A 20,031-nucleotide genomic window follows, 5' to 3' on the forward strand; every position below is an offset into this window, starting at 1 on the left:
GGGAGAAAAGTCACCTTTCATTCCCCTTAACTGTACTTACAGCTAATTGCTGTCTTAGATGGACAGAAATTAATTTTTGAAAGGTCCTTTGAAGTACCCAGTGAAGCATTTCTGCCTTTTATACTCTGTGTGATTACTTTGGCAGCTGTATAAAGTCCTCTGCTCGTGCCTGATGAATAACTGTCAGCATGGAATTAGGCATTAAATCACACAGGGGATGGGTTCTGACATACAAAAGTCATATAACAAGCTTTTTGTGAAGAAGCTATAGCATCTTCCCTATGCTTTTATGGTGCCCAATTTATCAAGGCTCATGTGTTAGGTGGTCAATACTGAAATATTGAATTTCCTCCTTATTCGTTGCCCATTTCCTGCTTGCCATAAGAGAAACCAGCTGCAATTTACATTCACTGAAGTCCCAGATTCTGATTAATGGCATTTAAAAAATCTGCTTTCATGAAGTGAAAGTGGAGAAGCGGATGAATAGCAGCAGATACTGTGCTGGTATTAAAATGTTTTATGGTTGTCCTTTTGGCTCAGTTGGCAAAGATTGATTTTGAATGGGTGTAGCTTTTTTTTTTTCAGAAATCTAAATTTGTCTAACTGTAATATAAGTCATCCAAGTTCTAATTTTGTGATAACAAGGTCTGGATAGGTGAAAGCAAACCCCAGAATTAGCAAGCTAGCTAAGTAGCCAGCTATCTGCTAGTCAGCTAGCTAATTCATGCTTTGAGGCTACACTGGTAACAGCTAAAAACTCCAACAGCAGGCCATCTCTTCATGTCTCTCAGAGTCCAGCCTTTTAGCAACATTTCAATCCATCGCTCTTATAGTTGAGCGTTCTGCGTGAGAGGTTAGCTCAGGTCAATAAAAAACATTTCTATATTTGACAAAAAAAAGTCTAAATTAAAGGTCAATGTAATACATTTTGTTAGCCTTCAACCAGAACTAAAACAGTCAATTGTAGGATTTTAAGCAAAAACTTGCACTGTTTCCAGCCTCCTAAATATACATATTTGGTAGTATTCCAAACCTTTTAGTCAGCATGTTTGCTCAGTTTGAAGTGACTGAAAGCAGTTAAAAGCGCTGGAAAGAAGTCAATAAGCTGATCTTGAGTTAAGACTTTTTCTGTCAAAATAGGTCCAAAGTCAAGAATGAACTTCAATGCTCAAAGTCTTTATTTAGCTTTTGTCACCTTTGGCTGGTTTGAAATTAATACTTTGATGAACCTTAAAGCTTAACACTGAGGAGTTTAGGGTCTAGGGTTTAAAACATTTGAAATTAATCAGCACAGGTCTTTCCCTTCATTTTAATGAGTTTATTTGCGTACTTGTTCATCATTATCTCAGTCTGGCTTTTTGATGTGAAATGTGTCGTTACATTAATGTCAGCTCAGCACTTTAGAACTTGGCTCCTTCTGGCTGTTTTTGATTTTGGAACTTCATGAAAGGCCCTCTCTACATGTGGTGTAACAAACTAGGAAACACTGTGAGTTGGGAGACAGTTGGATAAAGTCTTTGTAACTTGACGTGTCCTTGAGCAGGACAGTCTCCTCCAGCTGTAGGGACACTGTTTGGCTCTTTCTGTGGAGAAGGCCAAGCAATCATTGTATCACAAAAAAGAAACTCGGAAAACAGTCATCAACACTTAAACAACCTCGTAAACTCAACATTTGGATGTCTTAGTTGTTGCTGGGTTGCAATTGGGTCGACCAAACACGAATTTGAGGAGCAGAGGGACAGTTTGAAACTGTATTCCTCCAGACTCCATATTTAGATGCCCTTTCAGCAGTATGAAAAAGACGTTCTTGTAGCTTCCTGGTAACATTTCCTCCATCACATCAAGCAGACTAACTCTGACATTCTCCACACAGTCAGAATACAAAGCCGTTGATGAGAAAGAGCACTTAGTCTCCGAAGATATCAGTAATCTTGACACGTGTGAATGCAGCTTCGGCTTTTTCTCACTGTAGAGTGAAAGAAAGTGTTTTCAGCCACGTGGAGAAACCATGATGTACGGCATTGCTGATTTCTTACGGCAGAGCATTAACCAGTACACCTAACTTAAAGCATCTGTAAAAACCTCCACAATGTATTGATGGAGTAGGGGCTTGCACTTGGCTTCAGAGTGTACCTATTATCACAGAAATGTGCTCTGACCACTTTTCCATTTGCTGTAGTTGATGTAGAAAGATTACTCAATTTTACCCATAGGCAACAGAGACTGGCGAAAATGTACGCTACTCAGTGCTCAATTTAAAGTGAGCATAGTGAAAAGCTTTTGAATGAATTTACTTACACTTAAACATAGAGAACCACTCAATGTCTCAGCAGACTTCACCTGAAAGGAGATTTGCTTGAAGCGGCATATTCTTTGAGCTGCTCTGTGTCTGAACTAACGTAGTTTTGATGTTTCTTTGCTGAACCCCACATTGTCTAAATTACTTTTCTCTCTTTGACATATTCGCTTAGGGAGAGGTCGCTCTGGTTTGAACTTCTCGAAAACCTTCTTTTAAAGTCAGCTCAAACATCAGCTTTTATGTTTTGCATGGCGGTGGCTAAATGCCCAGCTGAAGCATACTGCAGCTTTGGCGTAAGGCTTCTGTTTTCTGAACTTGTGCTTGAAGTTACCACTACTGCCAAAAAGATAGTTATGTTTTCTGTGTGTCCCTCTCTGTGTGCTTGTTTCTAAGGTTATCTTAAATGGTGAACAGATTTTAATGACATTTGGTGGAAAATTACAGTAAGACGTCAGCCAAGGAGCTGTTGCAGATCCAGGAAAATATGTACTAACATGGTCAGATATTGCTTTAAGGCATTTATTAAATAAATGCACGTAAAGCCTGTCAAATCAGTATGTATGTAGTTATCATAAGGTATGACCTATCCTTCATGTAAAATCCATTTCTCGCTAGCATGAATTAAGTGAGGGTGTGATGGCTGTGTCAGCATTTAGTGCAGACACACAATGACGACCCCACTGGTAATGTTAGAGCTGTTAAAGCTGCTCCAATCAATACTTTTACATTAACAATGGATGAAAACACTACATGTAATACATGTAAAAGGGGTCATGTGTAGGAATCAACGACCTTCCCCTCAGCTCTCCGGAGCGCTTTAGAGTTGTTCAGCATAATGTTTTGGTTTTATTGACAGCAACATTACTGTTTTGATTCACCCTCACCACTGTCATCAACCTGGCAGTCATTTTTTTGTGTAAAAGCTCAAAAAAAACAAACACTGTACGATACCCACCCAGCATCAAACAGCAGGCAGTGAAAATTAGTGACCAGCTGCTGAACACAGATGAGTGTTTAGCAGTCTACAAGCAATCAGTTGGTAACTCCCTAAGGAGTTGGTGAAGACCAGAACAAAGCTAAAAGCAGAGTCAATATTGGACAGAAACACGGCTCCATATGAATGCAAATGTTCCCTAATGTCCACTGGATATGTTAATAGAAACGTAGGGTTGTGCAATTAATCAATATCAATTATTAATGCATATATTCGTTCAGACATGCCACTTTGAGTATTTCATCCATAGGAAGGCACCACGACTATCCCCTGACCTCGCCACTTAATGCACACTGTGGTTGTTTACATACATAATATTTCCACTTTTGGATTGCAATGCAGTGCACATCAATAACTCTGAAAGTTCACTGGGTTTAAAAACTTTATTGAGACGTGATGTGGCTTAAACCTGCAATAACTGACTATTTTGTCCACTGGGGGGCAGCAGAAACAAGTTGTGATCACAACACTAACATATCATCAACTTTTACGTTCACTTGCCAAACTTTATAGCAAACAGATGCTTATTTACAAATCCAGCAGGTACAGAGCAACATAATCATTCATTTGGAGTCAGGTTTGTGTCCAACTGATGAATGTTACTCCAATATTCACTTTCCCTCTGTCTGTTTTTGGCCTCTACCTACAGAATTGATTTAATAAGGTAGAGGCATAGCTGTGCAGAAGGTTAGATCAGGTGATGTATGTAAGAGGGATAGAGATGTGGATGATGAAGAGAGACTGGTGGGTGGGGAAAGAAAGCTGACAAATAGGAGGGAATAGGTTAATGAGGTATATTTTTAATAGTCCTGACGGGATGAAAGATACGGCTGAGATCTTTGCTTCTCTAATTTAAAACTTATTTACTTCATCTTAAATGAATGCAGCTCTGAGCGAATCAATTTCAGTCAAGACAGATACTTATCAGGGTGGACTGAAATAACCTCAGGCCTGCATTCTGCGAATATACACCTCTGCCCAAGAGTTGAAATGTATGCAGGAGAAGGCATTAATAATGGATGCTGTTACAAAACGCATGATAGGGGGGCTGCAGCAAGATAGAAGATGATGTGTGCTGCAAACTTAAGGGATCAGCTATGGATGCATTCACTAGAACTTGAGGTGTTTTTTCAATCCTTTTAATGGTTTTAAAAAGGTTGTTGTGAATATGTACAGTAGATGGATGCCTGCTTTGAGAGAGAGAGAGAGACTTATGTCATTGTATTATGTGTAATCATTACAAGGAAGTTCAAGAAGGTTGATGTTAGCTTAAAGATTATAAATGTTTGGCTCCAAGAAGACTGCCAGGTTTGAAATTTGTCAACACCGACTGCAATAAGCTTAATGGGAAGCATGCATGAGTAATACTCTGGTCTTTAAACAACAACGTCCAATAACGTTCCATTTGGAAAAGCAGTAAACTATTCTCCCTGTGTAGTTTATCAGTGGCTAATAGATTAATGCAGCTGTAACCAAATGTGATGCTAAGTGGGAATTGCTGACATTTTGTGTCTGCAAAATGTCAGAATTCACAGATCTCAGAAGAACAGCCTTGTTTTTAGCCTGCAGACCACACGTGCGGTCCCAATGGGTTGTGATTGGGGAACAGTGTTTTTTTACCCATTGAATAGCATTTAATTTAGACAATAGTCCTTCAAGTTGGAGCTGTAGACGAACAACAACATTAATGTGTATCCAGAAAGCTTCCCTGGATAAAATCATTTTGTTTTGGTTTGTTAGCGGTCTCTATATTAAATATGCTTCATCTCTGCCTCTCTGCTGTATCTATGTCTGTTCCATCCATCACGACCCGCTGTGGGATCAGGTCTTACCTCCCAAATGAAACCAGATCTCTAGAATTCAATGTGCCCTCTAAGATCTCAATGAGGATTGGTTGATGTACCAGTCCATCGCTACTTCCCAGATCCAGATATCCAACCCCTAACCCTCCCTCGGGTGCCAAGAGGAAACTAGACCCTGTCTCATCCAACCTCCCTTGTACATTTGGTTTGACTGAACCTCCCTGTTAGCACCAGTATTCAGCGGGTCATCACTGCAGCAAAGACCACATCCAGCAATCACAAACTCGGAAACACTTGGTGATAATGGGAACCCCAGAAGAGGAAGCGCCACGTCCGCCATCAGACATCACAGTGTTCGGGGCCAACTGTACCCTCCACGGCCTCAGCCACATCTTCCTACCCGGCGGAGTGACCATTCGACGGCTGCTTTGGGCCGCCGCATTCAGCTCATCCCTTTCCATCTTCCTCTACCAAGTGGCCGACCGCGTGATCGAGTACTACCAGTACCCCCATGTCACCATCCTGGATGAGATGGACAGTCCCGTCATGTACTTCCCAGCCATCACCATCTGCAACTACAACAGCTATCGAAAGTCCCAGATCCGTAGGAACGACATCTTCTGGATGGCGGGGCTCTTGGGCGTGGAGCAAGGGGACTTTGATGACTTCTTGGCCGCTTTGGGGCAGCCCACGGACGACAGCAAGTTTTTCCCCAGCAAGACCTTCAACATGTTGGAGTTTGTGCAGCGGTGTAGCCACAACATAGATGAGATGTTGCTTGACTGCAAATATCGAGGCAAGGACTGCGGTCCAGAGAACTTTACTACTGTAAGTATGGCTGCCTCGGGCGAAATCAGTGTAGACTGCGTCCGAATTATTATGGGATACACTCATCTGTAGATGGGAAGCTGTGAGAGTGAAGAAGAACATCCTTAAATATTTCAGAAGTTCTTAATGGGATAAATGCAGATTTGTTAACTATTTAGACTAAATATTTATCAGAAAATCTAAAACTATGAATTACATTAAAGGAAAAAAATGTTAACACTCAGTGGAAAAGATGGAACACAAGACTTGAACATATGCAGAAGCCTTTGGCAACAATACCAACAACTGTGAGCTGTTTAATAGTCATTATAATGCAACGATTTGAATGCTTCATTCTGCCCTGGGTGAAATGAAATACGAGTCAGTTTATGTTTATGAACACCAGAAGACATTAAAGCAGAGCTCTGCTGTAAGACGGTTCTTTTCATAAAATGAGCATTGTCATGATGAGACACATCCACATCAGATATCATTAGAGGGAGAGACTTCACTTCATTCAAATTACGTTGTCATTTCTTAATTGTTTCTTCAGTAATGGTCCCATAATCCTTCTTTTTTAAAATAATGAACTGCATGTTTGTAGAAAGATTAAGTAGCTCTAGGCGGAACAACAGGTATGGGGGGGGTTTGACAGGACAAATTCTAAGGAATAATAATTATGCGGTGCTTTGTCTCTGTGTTCAAGAGCTGGCACCAAAAGCAGAAAGATTGGGCTTTAATGGTGATTGCAATATTTATATTGTATCCCATTCTTCATTTTGTGACTACTATTAATAGTAATAGTGATTTTTTTTTTCTTGAAGGAGAAACGAGAGTTACTTCCTCAAAAAAATGTCCTCAGAACGATGTAAACCACTGAGGTGCCATATGGTTCAACAAATCTCCGATGACATCACACATCATGCATTATGAAGCAAACATATGGTGTTTTCAAGACCACTTCAGTTTTTAATACATTATAGTATTTTTGTTAATACATCAGAAGAATTATCTCTATAATCTCTATAGCAGCAATGGCACCAAATGTTCTGGTGTTTTGTCTCATCTCACAAAATCCCCCAAAATAATGTCACATTTGCAAAAAAAACCCATAATTTTTCTTAACTTTTGTGCTTTGAATTTTGTCAAATCCCATTTGTTCTCCTCATTTTTCAGGCTTCAAACAAAAGATAAAATCATGTCAGCAGAACTCGAATGGAACTTAATCGTCCTGCTGTAGAGACAGGGGAAGGATTGTATTTCGATGAAATAGGCCATTGATTTGAGTGATGAAAGCCGAGCACCAAGATGGGCTTGTCATGCTGCACAATTTCTTTGAGAACCATCAGCAGTGAAAGTGAGGCAATTGATTTATACTAATTACTCACTAGGTCTACAATGGCAATACTATTATTTTGTGGGAGATACAGTAGTTTATGTTAAACCCACATCAAACCTGACATCGACTTAAAGCAGAGCTTCAGACTTTGACATGAAAATAGTGCAGCAGATTTTTGTTCCAAAAATCAAAACGGCCCATAAAGGCAGATTCTGACACCTATGTGGTCAGTCAGGTGACCTTGGCTCCTTCACATCCCAACGCACAAAGGGCAAATTTCAGCTAAATGTCAGAAACTGGAGACGCTCTGAGGGCCTAAGTATAGAGGCGACTAATTAAATATTCATGGAGCTGCCTGAATTCCCCCTCCTCAGCCTGCTGATCTTACTGTGGGAGGCTCAGAGGCAAGTCCTCTCACAGGAGATGAGATGTGATGGAATTGAGATTACCCATTATATACTTCAGGAACATCAGCGCGAGATGACTCGCGCAAGGTCTAGACAACATCTGATAATTAGCCCTCTGCATGTTGAAAAATCGGTGGAAATATGCATCAAATCATCGAAATGCCTCCACCGGTATATTTTACTTTTGAGTGTTATGCATTTTGATACAGTGTTAAAAAAGCAGAACATTAAAAAAAGACTATTCCCTTCTCCTATTGAAAAACACTTAAAGTCCTGTTATTTTTTTCCTGTCTTTTAACATATTGCGTTGTAAGATACTTCAATCTATTTCTGTCTTTCTATGAGTAAGTGTTTGTGTTCTATGCCTGAATAGGTGGGGGGGGGGGGGGTTTGTGTCGAAGTAAAGATAAAGTAGAAGTGGCGGAAGAAACTACAACACGCCTACAGTGACAGGAAAGACCAGATGTTTCTGCTAATGAGTTGGATATGGGTGCAGTAGCATTGAGAAATCTTGGAGAGGAAATACCCCCAAGTGCAATTATTCCCTCTGCATAAAGTAATGAAATATTTTCTCTAGGGGGAGGATGCTGTAATTCGCTGGAGGAGAACAAGTCTCAGATATTAAAAGGCCGGCAGATGGTAGATGGTAGATGGTGGATGGGACATGCTGGAAATTTTCTACCCAATGCTATAAATATATACAGGAACATAGCCTTGAATGGCCCTGTATCAATCTGTGAACTGTGGTAATGAGCTTTATTCAGACTGCACTGACGGATTTGTGTGCCTCTGCAAGACTTCATGTGTATGCAAGTTATCATTTTTTGTGTGTATATGGCTCAACATTATCAGATTTCAACACAACTGATAGGCCAAACAGCTTTCTTAGCAGAGACTTTATTTCATTATCAAAATGTATCTCATGCCTCCATCTTGTTGCCGTACACACCTCTGTGAACTGGTGTGTGATTGATTGCCTCATTAATACTCAGAAGCGCGAGCGCCCCAACGCCGCCCGACTCACCGCCGAGGATTAAACCTGCATCAGATTGGCTCCGACCAAAACAAATCATCCGTCAGTGTGTGTGTGTGCAGGATGCATGCGGAAGTTGGCGTAATATCATTTCAATCGATCGCCGGCTCAGAGGATTAGCTGACCTGCGCTAATGCAGAGACTTGATTCTAATACATTTACTCCTTTACTGTTGATCTCGTGTGGCGTGATTGAACTTCCCGTTGAGGCATCAGATCATGTTGACACTTTTTAAATATTACATTGTGGTCTGTCTGTTGTGTCTGGGTAATTTTATTCAGGGTCTAGCCAAACCAGAAGCAGGATGTGGTGTCTCACTCCATCCACTGCAGTAAAGTGTGGAGGCTGAGGTTCGGCTTTAGAGGTCAAAGAATAGTGAAGGGTGAAAAAAAAAAAGGAAGCAGAAGTCAGGATTGAGTGTTAGACCTGTTCCGAAAGAGGCAGAAAATAGGCAGTGTGGGAGATAGGAGAAGAGACAGACGAGGAGCAGCTTATACAAGAGAGCTAGATAAAAGTGAGTGGGGGGGGCGCGGCAGGAAATAGAGTTGAAGGAGAGAGCTAAGACAAAGTGGAAACAAAAGAGAAAGGAAAGAGAGAGAGAGAGAGGAAAAAAAAGCAGCTGGGCTGTGCTTAGATTGAGGTGGGACTGGGACTCCATCATTGTGATTCAGCCTGCTTTGGAGTCTAGCCCACAACTGGAAGCATTAGGAGAGATGAAGGGAAGGAGGTGTGTGTGAAGGAGCACGGAAAATTACAGCGCTGCCTGGAGCATGAAAAAGGGAGGGGAGAGATAAAATACAGCTCCACAGTACAAACAGTGGAATAAACAAATCCGAGGCAGCGCGCGAGGATGACAGGCCAGATAGCAAATAGCTAATGTGTTTGTTCCATTACTCAGTGTCAGTAAAGGACAGTGGAGGAGCCACCGTTACTGTACCGTAAGTGCAGTATTGGCAGGCCAATCAATGGCGCTGAAGAGGAATAGTGAGGACTTCATGGTGGGGACGCTGCACCGGTGGGGGGGGGGGGGGTTGCTTTTTTTCGCTGACTTGCACATCAGGGAGCAGATATTACCAGAGGCAGACGTTGGAGGAGCCAGTTGACAGAACCTCTTAAGTTAATTAGCTTGTTAGGTGGAGACATTGGACACAAGTGTGGCTCCGTCCAAAACCAATAGTGCCATTAAATTGTGTTCTAGATTATAAGCCCTCTGGCATCGTGTAACATCCAAACAAAAGCACCGTGTTTGACTTGTTAATGTCCAGATTTTCATATCAGAATCAGCTTTATTTGCCAAGTATGTGGACGTATACAAGGAATTTGACTTCGTTTTTTCTGACGCTCTAAGCGTAAATACATAGAAATAGACAAATAAAAACAGAAAACAAGGACAGCGAAGTAGGATAAAGGAGGCTTAAACATTTAACTTCTATATTCAAGTATAAATATAAATATATATATACAAAAGTATGTATATGAACATAAAAACCCAACAACAATGAAATGGAAGTAATAGAGCATAAGTAATATATGATTTACTTTATGAAATTGTTCTATTTACTTGACGATAGGTCAAAAAAAAAATGACTCATTGTTTCCTCTCACGTATCTTTTTGATCTTAGATTACCTGCCATGCCCATATTTAGCTTTTGTTTCCACTAATGGCCTCTGGGATCTATACTCTGCTCTCTAAGCCAATATAAGCGTAGCCTTGCACCTTCTAAAGTATTGTATTGATATCTTCTTTCAAGGAAACTGATATTTCCCTCGACACCACAAGTTACTGTGCAGGGGGAAGCCAAATATGACAAATTGTTGGAAACAGTAAATAATTTTTTGGGGAAGTATGAGTGATGATATCATGCACTTTAAAGTGTTAAAAGAACCTTTTACATTTAGATTATGTAATGATGTTTCCTTGAATGCTGTAAAAGCAGAGAGAGTCTGTTTAGCTTTGCAGATGTTTAGGAATATTATGTTAATTGGAAATATGTTGACCTGACGGAGGAGAAACTCTTGATGAAATGCGGTTACTCTATGGCGCTTTTAGGCAGCTGGCATGTGCTTACGATGCTTAATTTTCTGGGCAATCGGGCAAAATGGATTCAGGAATGGATACCAAAAGCCTCCAGCTGAGCAAATAAGATGAAGACATGCAAAAAAAAAAAAAAAAAAAAAAAAAAAAAAAAAAAAAAAAAAGAGATTATCCTCGCAAATGGAAGTACCGGTGAGAAAATATGAGGAGTGAGTTTATCAAAGTGTGACTGCGGGGCTGCAGACTGGAAGCCTGAGTGACAGCGCACTCGTGTGTTTTTTTTTATACTGGATTCTGCCTGGAAAGAAACAGGGGAACGAGATGGCAGGTGTAGCCAGCAGCATCTGTTTTTTATTGATACAGACTGCATCTGCTCTCCACCTGGTCTACTGGGGGTTGGGGGTAATAATGTACATGTGCTGTGTCAGAGATGTCTACAATTACTGTGCTTAGCCCGGCATTTACCTTTACTGAACCTGAAAAGACTAAAAATAGTTTTATGACCGATAAGATTTACAGTGAATGTCCTCTGAAACAGCTTGCGGGTTTTATTTATTTAATATTTCTTACAAAGTACATGTCAGTATTTCTTGCTTTTGATGTATTCTATATGAGGTATTTCGAAGCCCGTCTTAGCTAAAAATCCATTCTTGCTTTCCTTGCATTACTCATGCGGCATACAGAGTGGCTGTGTTGTATTTCAAGGAGGTTAGCTCATTTAGAGGCAGGCCACAAGATGTCTCCCTCTGCTAAAGAAGCTGCCCGTCCACCAGAGTGACATCCCTGATTGCCAATGTTTTGCCTCTAACAGTCCGCCTTCTGTTCCAGATTTACATTAGTCTGGTCCTCTTAAATCACAGCAGGGCATAGGCCATCTCTGCCTTTCTCAGGACTTTACTTCAGGTCCAGAGATTGTCAGAGTGTCGAGTTGTAAAGTTTTCACGTGAATCTGAGTGTGACATGCTGCATATCAAGTAACTCCATATGAAATCCTCAACGCATGGTTAAAAAACCTCTGGTGCAATATATGTCAAATATTTCTTTAATATATTATTATTACAGCTTTATTTATTCGAGCTTTATAAATGTTTTTTATCCAATAGATACAATTCAAGGATAAAACTAAACATTGTATGTGTACAACGATGACCCTAAATTCATTGAGTGGATCAATCACATGTATTCAGTCACATTTCTATCTGTGTAATACAGTACATCTATTTATGTGGATCTGAAATCATATCATTTAGTCAATAATTAAGTAATAATAATAATAAGTATTATTATTAATAGCACCTTTTTTTGTATGATATTAAACTGAATATCTGTGGGTATTAGACATGTTGTTAAGATAAAACAAGGCATTTGAAAAAGCCATCTTGTAAGTTATAAATTATGTATAATATATAAAATTACACTCTTTTCTCTTAGTTTCATTGAAAAAGTAAACAAACAAAACACAAAACAATTAATTAAAATAAATGTATTAATTGATAATACAAATAATAATTTGTTACTTCCCTATTTCTATGAATGTTAACTTAAGGCTGCAACTATCTAACTAATACTTTTCATTATTGATTAATTATGAATTAACCATTTTTTTGCCTGTAAAATCTCAGAAATTGTGAAAATACCCTTCACAATTTCCTAGAGCCCAAGATAACATAATAATATTGCTTTTTTTCTCCCAAAACATCCCAAATATTGTGTTTATAGAAGATTAAGAAACACAGCAAATATTCCCAGTTGAGAAGCTAGAGCCATTTGATTTTTGCCGTTTTTACTTGACTTAAATAATTACTCAATAATCATATTGTTGTCTATTAATCAACTAATCAACTAATCCCTTCAGCTCCACAGTAACTGGACAGTAATGTCTGATATAGCTTTTTTTCTTTCTCATCTTCGTCTCTGTGCTGCATGCTTTTCTGATATGCGACCAGTATTTAATTTGGCGTTGAACATTCTCACTGGCCCTTGAAGGAGCTCTCCCCTTTACTCAGTCAGAACTCTGCTCCTCCTCTAATGAGCCCTCTGGGGAACGGTTCAACTGGGCTTTGACATAAAAGAGGATGGTTAGTGTCATTCCCTGACAGTCTCGGGGATCACTGAGCCCGTCTTAAAGCTGGGCAATAAACGGACAAATCTGAAAAATAGTTCTCTTTCATATTGTTCTACTTTGCCGTCAAATGGCAATCAGCTGCTCGTTCTCAATTTGGCAAATTGTATTACACCATGATTCACTAATTACATGCTTGAATACTGAGACAGAGATGAAAAGTCTTTGCATCCTCGGGGAGATAACAATAGAAATGTGGGAGCAGCAGAATGTGTTTTCATAAGGAGGATAGCAATTTTAAAGAGATGAAAAAATCATTCATCATCATTAACTGCATTCTGCCCGGAGCGCTTTATTTTCTTGAGTGATTGCAGAGATGTGTTTGAGGGGATATTTTAATTAAATTAATGATTGTGCAAAATGATTCCACAAATAAACACAGCTTAAAAAAGTTAGTCACACTCCAGTGAAAGCCATGTTAAAAAAAAAGTTCTAAAACTGTAAACAGAAACATGATTGCAGAGTGTTGCACTAGATTGGAAAGCTTTGTAGTTTCATTGAGTAGATTGGAAATGCTCAGACCTTCAGTCATGTTGTATTTCCAATATCACAAGTGAGGGGGAAATACAGACTTCCTGTTCATGAAGCTACACAGTCCACTGCCTTGTTCTTCAATATATACCCCAGCACATCATTGATTCTGCTGAAAACAAAAAAACATACACTGGCAAGATTTCATTCAAGCAGTTCATTATTTATACTTCATGCACTAATCCATATTTTTATATTAACAACTACTAACACGTTCTCAACACCAACTTTATAAACTAACATGTCAAGGTTTAACTACATGGTATCTCCACCTTGGATTGCAAAGCAGTTCACATAGATGGCTCTGAATTATGATTACCAAACTAATCATCTGTGTCTGCTTGATGTGTAAATAAGTATTTACTTATTCGATGTGTCCTTGGGCAAGACACTTAACCCCAAGTTGCTCCCAAAGGCTTGCCATCGGTGTGGACTGGATGTTGCATGAATGTTAGTTAGAGTCTGATGGTGGCACCTTGCATGGTAGCCTGTCATCAGTGTGTGAATGGGTGAATGATATGTAATATACTACTGATTGTAAGTCGCTTTGGATAAAAGCGTCTGCTAAATGACTGTAATGTAATGTACTTGATAACAAGTTTGCCATATCAACCTAAAAGGTGATGATGATATGTCAGTGATGTGTTTGTAGCTTGTTTCTGCTGCCCCCAAGTGGCCAAAAACAGTAACTCACAGGTTTAAGACAAAGAAAAGAAGGAAATCTTCACAATCGAGAGGCTGGAACTCAAGAATGTTTGGGATTTTAGCTGGAAATATGACTAAAAAGGTTAAAAATTGAAATTTTCAGTCAATTGATTAACCAAAAAAGACATTAATCGTTTCATCTTTAATAGTAACCTTTATGTAATCAGGTTATTCGGCGATCTTTTTTACAAGAAAGATTTGAGTACATTATAACATAAAAGAGAGAAGGCATATAACAGAAAAAGAGAGTCACACAAACAGTACTATCACCAATCATCAACATTGGTAATAAAGGTCCAAGGTTAAATGCTTAAAATTCAAAATCAAAGAAATTAAGTAATGGGTCTAATCAATATTTTACTGGGTGCTTGAAACCATACTTGTGCTCAAATGTGCCACACAGTAAAAGGCTGAATAGGAAGTCCGTTTGGTGGAGTAATGATGATTGTCATGCATTGCTTTGTGTAACGTCTGCAGCTGGAAGTAGTGAAATTGCGCTTTGGCTGAAATTGCTGACGAGGGACGATTCAGAGACCAGGAGAGCCGCCCGCCTCGCGCCTCCGCTGGGCTTCTATAGGACAAATGAGCTCAAGTAATTAACTCACCAGTTAAATATGCCTCAAATCTATTGAAGTTTTTCCAAAGAAACCAAGAATAAAGGAAATCAATGCAGCTGGTCAATAAACAGAGAAACCAGGCCAACAAGTATATATGTGATAAGGTGTAGTTGTTGGTGTTATTTACCTGCATGCCGCTCATGAAGCATTAGTATTTCTCACCTCTTTGTTTTGCTTTGTTATCAGGTCTTTCACTGAGCTAGTTCTCCCTGTCGATGCCAAAATAAAGCCTGTTGTTTACTCTGATTGGATCTTTCCCAAACAAAGAGAGAATCTTTAATTATACAATTAAAAATAGACTATTTGGCTGTTTCTAAGAATAAAAAGCTTTCAGCTTAAGGCTAAAACAATGCCAAGTATCTGTCTTACTGGAAGACGGAAAAAAAAACCCATCTGGGTGCAGACATGACGTACAGTAGCTGTTAGGGAAGCTGGACTGAGGCAATTCATTTAGTTGTTTTGCTGCCGGAAAGCTCCGAAAGCTCACAGAGAAAAATAACTATCACCACAATACTGAAGCTGTTAATGTGGATTCTATTTATTATCCATCACCAAACATTCATTTATATTACCAGGCTGTTATTACCACAACTCTTGACCACAGAGAAAAACGTTCTGCATGGCGTCTCTGTTTCTTCGTTATGAATTGATCATTTTTGCTTTAATTAAATTGGCTGGAGATAAATTGAACTGTTTTGAAATAATCTTTGTATTAAATTAAGTTTTGCATATTAATTGAACAACCAATGTCCTGATAAGAACTGAGGACTCCTTTTTAAATTCTTCCTCCTCTGCACTGGATGACAGGGTGGTCATGATAAAGTTAACGTGTGATTAGACAACTCTTCTCGATGTTTGTAATAATGACGTCTAATTACATTAAGTGAAGTAATCATAAGACTCTTTTCTTATATTCACACTTTCACTTCTGTTTACTTATCACTTGTCATTGGTTTTGATTAAAGAAAAGCATTTAAGCATTCATTTACTCAGCAGCATTTAGTCAGACAATGCAAGTAGATGAGAAATGCACCATGGATAAATTAGACACTTTAAAGCCGGCTTTGTTGCGATCAGACAACAGTTGCGTGACGATGCAAGCTATGAAGCGCAAAACTGATGATATAAATCATGCCTCAAGTCAATTTTAAATCCATAACTTTCAAACTATGAGTCTATATTCTACACACTCTCACTAAAGAAATAATTTCCCATTTAAATATACTTGATTTTGTGTTTTTGGAGTTAAATGACAAGGTTAATACCACTGTTATATTTGTGCATTAAGTATGAAGCTAGAAAACCGAAGCTTAGCTCAGTTTAGCTAAAGACAACTCTAAAGTGTGCTAAATGCTATATCTCATTTAATTAAACTGTACAAAACCTGAAGTGCAAAAACTAGAAGTTGTACTCAGTGACTTCCTGGAGTCTCAGCTGGAAACAAGCTAGCTGGTTCCCCTTGTTTTTAGTCTATGCTAAGCTAACAGCCTGCTAGCTCTGCCCCTATATTTAGCCAACAGATATGGGAGTGATGTCGACCTTCTCATCTTGCTGTCAGCAAGATGAAGGTTATTCCCCAAAATGTCCAACTATTTCTGTGAAGTAAAACTTGTCTTGTCTTTCACATTTGATTCATTTTCATAACTATATGGTTATAGATAAAACAGGGGAAACACAAGTGGCAATCTAGAAGATTTTAATTTGAATGAATATTAAGTCACTATCTACTGCAGAGTGAGGTACGAAGTGATGATTGAGCCCACGGCCCACTGAGGATACATTGCAGTATTAAAAACTGAGTGTGGCGACATTCCCAGAAACAAATGCTGCATTACAGTTTTTCTCCAATGTAAACACACACAAATGTAACTTTGCACACATTTCTGAAAACTTAAAAGGTCATGAATAAACAAAAAGACTCCAGACTATTAAACTCTAAGCACAATTGCTTTGTTTCCACTGAAGTAGAAATTCTAAATCAACCAGGACTGAAATCATAAGGATTGCCACTTAAATACAAGATCAGTTGATTGATTCAGAACTGGCAGGTGAGTTCTTACGTGTCTTGACCTTTCTGCATCACTCCAGTCAGTGACCGTGATGCCGATGAGTCATTTCCACCCTTTTTTATTATATTTAAACTAGATTGAATTGAATTGTTTGAGTTCAATTCCTATTTTCTCAACTATAAAATGACACCTTCTACTTCAACTAAATACATTAAAACAGTTCTTCACTTTTCAGAATCCTTTTTTACAACCTCATATCTCCACAGCTGTGATCATGTTACTCAGCCAACAGTCACATTACAGACTGAAAACATTCCAGCTAACATAATGAAAAAAAAATTCTTCCAGTGTGAAGCTGAGCCCTCTGCCAAGCAGAATCCTCTGATAGTCTCACATAAACGGAGCAAAGCACCTTTAATATCTTCCAGAGGCACATCTGCATGCAGCAGGATGTCAGCCCTCATTGCATTGCATTTGTGAAATTATATTTTAAATCTGGCAGAAAAGACAAACTAGGAAATGTGCCATAACAGATAATTCCAACATGTTTTTAAAGAGGATTTTGCTGTGTTTTTCCTCCAACTATCCAGCTCCCCCTCAGTTATCAGTTATATAGATTTATAGATCCAGCAGCAGACTGCAGATTCTCCAATATTAAAGAATTTCAGACTTCATATTTTTTTTCAGTTGCAGAGTTTCGTTATAAGAATAATTTCTTCTCTCATTGATACCTCCCCCCGTCTCTCTATGCCATTGGAGGTCTACTTCATCACCGGAGGAAAACAATTTCATCCACTGGCTCCACCTCACTCTCCATTCGCATGTAGAGAGAGTGTGTAGAGAGGCAACAAGCTTTATATTCCTTTCTGCAGGCTGCAAGTCAACAGTGTAAAAAGCTTCTCTTCAATCTGTGGAAAAAAAGGGAGGAGTTGTGTCCCGGGCAGCTACTGCACAAAGAGAAAAAACATCGAAATCTGCAAGTATTGTCTGTTACTGGAGAGGGAGATGGAAGAGTGAAAAGATCAGAGCAACAGGGGTAAGCCTCTCCGGATTTTTCAAAGTGATTGCCTCTGGGAGTGAAGCCGTCGCTTACATCTGCAATTATCACGTCCATTTATCTATTGATGAAGGACTGGTGATGGTTACGCTTGATGGTTTTTCGTTAATGGAGGGCTTCAGCTGTTTCTCTCATAAGGGAATCTGTATGTAAATCAATTTTTACCTCCCCCAAGGAGCTCAGTTCCATTTTTTTTTTTTTTTTTTTTATTATATCTTCAAGGCAAAGAATTTTCAAGCCTGAACAGTGGGACATCTGCACATTAGGACTCCAGTCGCTGCTACCTGGAATCTGTGATACACAAACCTGGAGATGGTTGTGGAGGAAAGCCCCTGTGTGTAAATTTGGGATGTCTATGGTGGGCTACTAAGAAGCAGCATATGGTGAAGCGCCTGCCTTGACACAAGCAATTATGGTTAAAGCAACCACATCCGAAGCGGTCGCCCTGGGGCCACACAAAGTCAATGATGCCCAAGAGACCCGTCTCCATAACGCCGAGTCCAGCTCGCTTAAGCCAACGTTGAAAGAGATCACGGTCAGTTTCATAATGAGGACCAAAATCCACGGTTTGAAGTTCATCTTCTCTCCGGACAAGTCCAAGCCGCAGCGGGTCATCTGGATCATGGCCTTCTTCGTTTGTTTCAGTCTCCTGTGCACCTGGTCCTTGAACCGAATCCACTACCTGATGTCCTACCCTGCCATCACTAAGATCTACATGGTGTGGGCTCACAACATGTCCTTCCCAGCCGTTACTTTCTGCAACCAAAATGTGTTCCGCGTGTCCTCTCTGACCAAGGACGACCTGTATCACAGCGGCTACTGGATGGACCTCATGTACCCCAACCACACGGTGGTGGAGAGGAGCCTGTCCATCCTCAAAGACAGCCACAAGCAGGGTCTCCTGAGCCTGCTGGACTTCGACAACTACACCCCGCCCCCCGATTACAGCACCAACACCACCGAGATGATGGCGCGCCTCGGCCACCAGTTGGAGGACATGCTGCTGGAGTGCAGGTTCCGAGGGGAAACCTGCACCTACAAAAACTTCAGCACTGTATGTACAGAAAGAGAGAGATGGTGTTTGTAAGGTGTGGATGTGAATGTTGTTTACAAGGTGTATTAATAATTCATGGAAGCATTTGACGACGCAGCTTCATTCTCTCAGGGTGTTTTTAAGGTGTTGATGTTTCAAAGAAAGCCTGTCCTGTTTTTGCCTCTCAGACACAACTGCTTTTTTCTTATTAAACTTCATGTCCTGGAAAAGTCACTCAAGGAAAACAAATACGATGTTACTTTCATTTTGTGGTGGAAAATCAAAGTCACATCACGACGAGTTCTCAAATTTCCAGTTTCTTTAACGCCTTTTTGCTTTAATGTCCCATGACAACAGTATTAAAGAAGAAAGATTAAAGCATTAATAATTCAGACATCATAAATCAGTTCAAATTAAAATTTTAGCTTTCTTAATTAAACATCTGGAGGGCATTTGAAATATACGGTCTTGTTTCAAAAATGCAGCTGAGCTTCCCATTTAAAACGCCAGACGTGAGTCTATTACACTCATTCATTTATTAGTAAGCGCTGAATGGAGGAAGTGGGAGATGTTTGCAAAACCATAGTCTCACTATTCAGAATGATAATATTTCTATCAAATGCCTTCAACACATCCTATGACCCCACCTATAACGTCATCAGAAAATATTTAAAAGGCTCAACAGAGACACTTCTGCAGTGACAAGTGTGCATGCAGAGGGACTAATATATTTCTACTGCACTGAGAATAATTCAAATCTGGGAACACACTCGTAGATTTAACGCACCGACCTGTCAATGGCATCACATTTAATCACTTGCCTCTGGTATATCTAAATATCTATCAAGTCATAAAAATCTAATCTGTAACTGTGGCGACTCCAGCTGGTCTTGAGACAGTTGGAATGCCTGCACACTGCAATATATCAGCTGTCTATGGAGGCTTCGTGCAGATGCACAATTTTTTTAAATCATGGTCAGATTGGGGCCGTAATTGGGATTTGAACAGGGTTTTCTGCTTGCATCTTCAGCTACACATGGTGTGGCTGTGGCGAGACTGAATGAAGCTCCAGTTTTATCTGAACTTAAATCTGAATCTTTATAAAAACATGTCCCTTGTCACTTTTTCAGCCCTCATTAGCCGGCAGGGGGGAAAGGACCAGAGCGCTGTCTCTGTCTGTCTGAGCTGTAAGAAAGTGTGTCTGTGTGTGGACACGCAACACTGCCTCTGATCTCTGGAG

The 20,031-nt window shown here is 39.7% G+C and overlaps 1 protein-coding gene across 2 annotated transcripts in view; it reads left to right on the plus strand.

Annotated features, from left to right (window-relative positions):
* Positions 1-5,312: 5,312 nt before the first annotated feature.
* The window catches only part of asic1c (acid-sensing (proton-gated) ion channel 1c), a 30,180-nt gene continuing 15,461 nt past the window's right edge, over positions 5,313-20,031 (plus strand). For both annotated transcript variants that reach the window (XM_054596231.1, XM_054596230.1), the window contains exon 1: positions 5,313-5,923. In XM_054596231.1, the coding sequence (XP_054452206.1) occupies positions 5,399-5,923 (525 nt within the window). In that variant the 5' untranslated portion in view covers positions 5,313-5,398. The remainder of the gene's footprint in view (positions 5,924-20,031) is intronic.

The sequence above is a fragment of the Anoplopoma fimbria genome, chromosome 3 (genome assembly GCF_027596085.1).
Source record: "Anoplopoma fimbria isolate UVic2021 breed Golden Eagle Sablefish chromosome 3, Afim_UVic_2022, whole genome shotgun sequence".
NCBI classification, from domain to species: Eukaryota; Metazoa; Chordata; class Actinopteri; order Perciformes; family Anoplopomatidae; genus Anoplopoma; species Anoplopoma fimbria.